General features: G+C 37.5%; 1 protein-coding gene across 2 annotated transcripts in view; it reads right to left on the bottom strand.

Moving 5' to 3' along the window:
• LOC109830202 (2-dehydro-3-deoxyphosphooctonate aldolase-like) overlaps positions 3,392 to 7,225 on the bottom strand; it is a 14,564-nt gene continuing 10,730 nt past the window's right edge. For both annotated transcript variants that reach the window (XM_020397390.1, XM_020397391.1), the window contains exons 9-14: positions 6,927 to 6,985; positions 6,229 to 6,273; positions 5,190 to 5,288; positions 3,928 to 3,975; positions 3,764 to 3,811; positions 3,392 to 3,661 (exon numbers count right to left, since the gene is read on the bottom strand). In XM_020397390.1, coding sequence (XP_020252979.1) covers positions 3,605 to 3,661; positions 3,764 to 3,811; positions 3,928 to 3,975; positions 5,190 to 5,288; positions 6,229 to 6,273; positions 6,927 to 6,985 — 356 coding nt within the window. In that variant the 3' untranslated portion in view covers positions 3,392 to 3,604. The remainder of the gene's footprint in view (positions 3,662 to 3,763; positions 3,812 to 3,927; positions 3,976 to 5,189; positions 5,289 to 6,228; positions 6,274 to 6,926; positions 6,986 to 7,225) is intronic.

Below are 7,225 nucleotides of genomic sequence, written 5' to 3'. Positions count from 1 at the left end.
TTCATCTGACTACTTATATTATGTTAGTTTTATCGACGATTTCTCTCATTTTACATGGGTTTACCTACTTAAGAATCGCTCTGACGTACTTACTGCTTATCAAGCCTTCACTGCTATAATCTTCACTCAATGACAATCTCGTATTAAAGTTTTGCATTCTAACTATGCCAAATACCTATCCTCTACCATGCGCTCTATCATGTCCTCTCATGGGACTATCTTTTAACAGTCATGTCCCTACACTCATAAGCAAAATTGTATTGTTGAACGCAAACATCGTCATATCCTCGATACCACTCGATCCATGCTCATTTCTTACTCTGTTCCTCGTCGTTTCTGGGCTAAGGTCATTCTCACTGCTACTCATGCTATTAATATCACTCTATCTAGCTCTCTTTCCGGTGCTACTCCTCATAGTCATGTTTATACTCATCCTCCCGGTTATGATGTGGTCCGCATTTTTGGTTGTCATTGTTTCATTCTTCTGCCATCTCACTAACGTGATAAATTGTCTCCCAGAGCTGTTTCTTGTGTCTATTTAGGAATTAATTCGGAACATCGAGGTTATCATTGCTATGATCTCTCAACTCGTCGAGTTCATATATCTCGTCACGTTTAGATAGAAGAGGATTCTTCATATTATTCTGCTTCTGATTACTTCAATTTCCTCCACTCTACTGATCATGCTTCCCCGTCAGCTGCATCACCCACTTTTTCACCCTAGTTTTCCTTTGGAGATCTCCTTGACATCTCTCCATCTCTTTCTGTTGACTCTTCCTCACCCGAGCCTTCTCTTACACCATCTGATCCCTATCCCGTGGACACGACACTCACTCCAGAAAATACTGTTGATCTCCACGCACCTGCACCAACATCCCCCCGCCTGAGGTTCCTCTTGCTCTTCGTCGAGGCAAACACCCACATGTCATACCTGCCCGGTATGCTTCGGTTACTTCCTATTCACCTATCTTTCATAACTTTCTTGCTGCTATTCATATTACCGTTGAGCCAAAGTCCTTTCAAGAAGCAGTTCAATTTCCAGAGTAGCGATAGGCTATGACTGAAGAATTTTAAGCCTTTAAGCAAACACATACCTGGGATGTTGTTCCTTGTCCCCCTTGGGATCTTTCTTGTTGGCAGTAAATGGGTTTATAAGGTCAAGTATCGTCCTGATGGCACCATTGAACATCGAAAAACTCGTTTAGTGCTCGAGGTTTTACTCAGCAATAAGGTATTGATTATGAGAAGACATTTACTCCTGTTGCTCATATGCCCACCGTTCGTACTCTACTTACGGTTGTTGCTGCTCATCGTTAGCCATTATACCAGATGGATGTCAAAAATACTTTTCTCCGTGGCTCTTTATCTGAGACAGTATATATGCAACCGCCTCTAGGATCCAATATTCCTCTGGGACACATATGTCTCCTTCGTCGTGCTGTTTATAGTCTCAAGCAAGCACCCTGCGCTTGGTTTGAGTGTTTTCGTGATGTCGTGCTCAAGACGGGCTTTATGAAGAGTCATCAAGATGCTTCTCTGTTTATTCACACTACATCGCGTGGCAGAATTTTTTACCTCTTTATATAGATGATATGATCATTACAGGTGATGATGATGTTGGTATACAGTTCGCAAAATCTCAATTACAACAACAATTTCACATGAAAAATCTTGGATCTCATCGCTATTTTCTTGGTCTAAAAATTTCTCAGGGTCCGCGGGGTGTACTACTGTCTCAATAGAAGTATCTCTCAGATATTCTAGATCGTGCTGGCTAACTGATGATGCAACTGTCAATACTACCCTCCAATATAATGTCAAACTTCGCTCTACTGATGGTGAGCCTCTATCAGATCTTACCAATACCGACATCTTATTGGTCAGTTGGTCTATCTGTGTATCTCTCGACCATATATCTCTCTCATGCTGTTGGCATTGTTAGTCAATTTATTAGTGCCCCACGTTCTGCACATTATGCTATCTTATTACGGATTCTTCGGTATCTCCGAGGTACTATCACTCGCTCTCTTCTGTTTCCTGCTACATCCAAGTTAGAGCTTTGTGCATATTCTGATGCTGATTGTGCTGGTGATCCCACTACCAGGAAGTCTAGCACATATTATTGTATATTTCTTGGTGATTCTCTTATTTCCTGACGGAGTAAGAACAAGATGTTATTGCTCTTTCCAGCACCGAGATAAAGTATCGTGCAATGTCCACAACAACTAAAGAGATTATTCATCTTCGTCATCTTCTCAGTGATTTTAGTATTTCTATTACGACTCCTACTCCTCTCTATTGTGATAATAAGAGTGCCATCCAGATTGTTAATAATCTAGTATTTCATAAGAGGACCAAACATATTGAGATCGATGCTCATTTTGTCCGTCAACAAGTTATCAAGGACAAGACAATTCTACTTCCTCATGTCCCATCTGCTGATGAGCTTGCAGATTTCTTCACAAAGGCCTTATCCGTTCATCGATTCAAGTTTCTTGTACGCAAACTCACTTTGTTTGATCCAACATTAGTTTGAGGAGGCTGTTGATAATATTGTGTTAGTAGTGGGTTTAGTCCCACATTGGTTATGAGGACAAACTTCACACTCTTCTACTTGTATATATATATATGTACACACTCAATATTCAATTCAAGGGAAATTTACTCAAGACTCTCTCTCTTTTACTTTAACATGCTTTTAGGAGGGGTTTATACTTTTAATTAATTAATATGTGCCGTAATTGGCCTCTTTTAATATCTAATGCAAGGTGGACTTGGGTGTTTAATTATAATCCAAATAATTTTCCCCGATGATAACCGATGATATTTTCCTTTCGTATCCTGTGAAGAGGAAATAGAAAAGAAGGATTCTTCAATCTGTTAATTATTATCTTTATCTCTTCATGTTTCTTTGTGGCGCCTTAAAACTTGATGTCTACAGAAATCAATCATGAATGTCGTGTTGGGTTCGATTAATCCAACGAACCCATGTGGCCCAACCTACTCGATTTTGAGTTTGATTTAAAGTTTCCATCGATTCAAGTTAGGATCATGATGCTAACCACATGGTCTGGTTAGACAGTTTCATGTTTATCATGTTGGGTGATTATTTTGAATATCTAATGGATAGGATCGATCGGAGTGTAATCCCACGGTTGTGATTAAACCATGATGGGTAGGATTAATCACAAATATCTATATAAAGAATGGGAATCCTCCTCTCAACCGTACACAGAAAAAAGACCAAAATCCCATCGTTGGCTACGGGAGGAGAGAGGAGAAGACATCCATTGTTTTCGACGGTGAACGGTAATTTAGATCTGTATTTCTAGTTCAATTTTTCATGCCTAGATCGTTAAATTATCCAACATGCCGTTCTTCAGTAACAAAATGGGAACAACGTACACTATTATATTTGAGATTGAGAACCACAACATAAATCCTGATATACTGATTTTAATGTAAACACAACATGAGCGACTGCTGAGTCGTACAACTACTGAAAAAGGATTCAGAAAAATATCACAATGGCAGGTAATGCCTGATGCAAGGCAGAGGAAAAGCATTACACTTAGTAACAGATTTTGAGTATAATTACTTCACGTTAATCACGAAATGGCGTGAGATCAATTTTGAATGGCCTTTTCCCCTTCGAGACCCTCTGCAACCAAGGGAAAAAAAAAAATTTCGTAAGCAAATACCTATTAAAAGGAAAATGATTATGGTACATGCCGATAAATTCTGAGAGCGGTAAGAAACTTACAGCTATTGCTATGAGCTCTTCTAGCAGCTCCTCCAAGTGGCGCAGAGGCTACACAAATTAAATCTCAGTCAAATTTGGCTCGTGGTAAAATTCATTGTGCTTATAACCAAAGATAATAAAAGAAGTGGGGGGAAAAAAAGGAAATTCAGAGACCATGAACTCACCCATTGTGTTGGGCCATCTACGGGTGCACTCAAGGGGTCATCATGAACCTATGAATGCAAAGGTGAATATTAGAAACCCTGGAAAAACACAGCACCCATAGGAAATTTTCGACTGTTATTTGTAGCTCCTATCAAATATGATGCCATTTCTTTCATCAAATTACCGAGTTTTCACCTGATTCTGGTAAGGTAAGGATAGTGATGAGCCCTACAGTTTTCTGAACGGATGGCTAAGTCTTATATGAAGATGCATGGCAACTTCTTTTGAATGTATAATCATGTTTACAGTTTGCTTGAGACTTGTTTTTTTGTCTGTCTTTGATACTATTTGGGTGTGTGGATATTTTTGTAATACATCTAGATTCCTATAGCCATCCTTCCGGAGTTGGGAGTATGGCCTTAGCCTGTAACAACCACTTTTGATACAGCTCTGCTATTTGGCTCGCAAAAGCCAGCACGCAGCCAGCGCGCAAGAGAGAGGAACAGGGGGGTGGGCCCCACAGCTGTTCCTTTCTCTTGCGTGCTGGCTGCGTGCTGGCTTTTTGCGAGCCAAAAAGCTTTTTCGCTTTTGATAGTAATAGATGGGCTGGAGTGTCAGCCTGATGCCTCATCTATTTTCTCCACAAAAAAAAAACAATAACAATAATAATAAAATAATAATAATAAGTAAATAAATAAGTAATGAGCCCTACGGCGGTATTTAATGACAAGATGCCAAACCAACTAAATTTTGGCAAGCAATTTTTTTCTAGCAACCACAACCTTGAAGCGTATTGAAGAAAAGAGAGCGCACTAATTAGTAGCCTGTAAAGTTTGTTAGATCTTGTTTACATTATTGGAAAATATAAGGCATTAAAAACTCTATTTTGAGTAGCTTATCCATAATTTCCCTATTTGCAAATGCCAATAATTTTATTAGTTTACGTGGTACAACATTATCAATATACATATGGAACAAGTTGAGTTTACTAGTTAGTACAGGTAATTGATCATATTAATGAAAGATAGACCTATGAATAGTTTCTTGATGATTAGATGAAATATCATGAATAGAAGGAATCAGGACAATAGGAGGCATCACCAAAACTTTCACCTTTCAATTTGGAGTTTCAGGATGTCTCGGCGAAAATGAATGCAGAGTTGCTCTAGATTATATAGATTATGCTAAGGTCCACAATCTTCTCTCAGGACTTATATTCTGAGATTTTATACTTAGCCAAGCAATAAGCACAAATATAACAAGATAAATCACTGTCTCTTACCTCCATGAAGAGGCCATCCACCCCAACAACAACTGATGTCCTTGCAATACATGGTATTAATTCACGGAGACCTCCACTTGCAACACCTCCACCATCCAGCTAAAGAAGAATGCAAGAGATTTATTTGAATTTGCAGTTTCTGCCTTGTTTCTCACGGTTATATTTAGGGAAAATATGGAGGAAAAAAATAAAAGAAATTTTCATCTGCATTGAGTTCTTAAGACAGTTACTATCCTCGTGAAAACAATGTTCCCTATTAGACTATCAAGTGGTGTGCTAAACGATGACGCACAATGTAAACGGAATATGCTTTATGCTGAAGTCTAACATAGTTAACTACCATTAGAATGCAGTTCCACTCAACAATATTTGCAATAACGTACTAAACTACAATATGTGCAGGGTCACAATCAACTTGATATTGAACCCACTGATTATTTAATGAAGAGAACAAAAGATGAAACTATGCATTCAAAGACATCTAGTTTTCAAGTGAAAGGAATAAAATATTATGGTTTCTCATATTATTTGCACTTTCCACAGTAAGGACTTGCAAAGTAAAATACAAGGGTCCCTGCGCACTAGAACTCTTGGGTGTTTTGCACAAAACCCCCTAAATTCTATAAATCATTAAAAAAACCTGAACTTGAAGCACTAAAGTATGATGATGGGAGGAAGTTAATTTAAGTTGTCATGTGCTTTTGATGTAAATGTTTTGGACAAAGTTGGCCTTATATGAATTTTACAGAAAGAAAGTCTTTTGGGTTAGTTAGCGCAGGTAGATAGTAATAAGGATACTTTTAAGACTTTTTATCCTTCACTTCAGAACCATTAATAAAAATTTCCTCTAGTTCAGGGAAATTCTGTACAGTTTAGATTGCAAGCTAGTGCTAGTTTCTGCCTTGCCAAGGGATTCTGGCGCATATCAAATTCAAACATAGATAATAGCAAAGAAGACAGCATTGAGATTCTGTATAATATAGTACTTGAATATTCACTAACGCTTGCCTATAGAAAGTAAAATTACATAACTTCGTACCTTTTTGCCTGCAGGTTGTTGTAGTGCATGTGTAACATCGGCAACCTGTGTCAGATGTCCAATAATCAGCTCCTTCATAGAGATCATTAGATACAAATATGACACATAATTGGATATTCCATGCTCTAAGTAAGATAGAGAACACTAAGGAATAGTATACACTTAAGCAAAAGACACAACTCCACAGCTACCTACTGCTCTTCAGATATTCCAGTTTATCAACTCTGATAATCTGGCAGTCTCACTACCATCTTCCTCTAAAATAACTAAAAGCTACTGTATTTGACGATAACTTCAGTTACTGAGGCTTATATATAACCATATAGGATTATGTTCTAGAGACTCAGTTCAAATATGCATGCTTCCCTTACTTAGAAAAACTTGGGTTCAAGACAAAGCAGACATTACCAGAATGACTGCATTCAGGCAGACAACATCAAGAGACCAAATAGAATATTTATGTTTGATGAAGTGGAAAAAGAATAATAAGATGTTTGAGTTATAACTTTGTTCTACAAAGTTCAATATCTTTTAATTTGGTGAAGTTATCATCGTGAAGAAGAAGAGCCCATCAGATTCTAAATATATATGAGCATACCAAAAACATACAAGCATATCATGTTGGCGTACATAAATGTAATAAAAAAGTTTACTATTAACTTCATTGGACAAAAAAAAAAGAATAGTTGAGAGCTTACAACTGGGCAATTTGCTTCCCTCATCCATTCAAAGTTGCGGGGATCAACAATCAAATCATCTAAAATTGAAAATGACGTTAGACAAACTAAAGATAAAAATGGTCACAAATTTTTATGCAGGATTAACTAGTTAGCTTAAAGCTAAACGTAAATGGCACGCTATTCATCTTGAAAAGAAAGAACAGAAGGTTTATGTCCATGATACAACAGTTGCGATACAAGCAAAGCCACAAATGATATGTAATAAATTTTTTTGGTAATTATAGAAAATAGTACATAGGTACATATATACATAATGA

This window comes from Asparagus officinalis, chromosome 2, assembly GCF_001876935.1.
Source record: "Asparagus officinalis chromosome 2, Aspof.V1, whole genome shotgun sequence".
Lineage (NCBI taxonomy): Eukaryota > Viridiplantae > Streptophyta > Magnoliopsida > Asparagales > Asparagaceae > Asparagus > Asparagus officinalis.
This window is presented reverse-complemented; position numbering and strand designations above follow the sequence as displayed.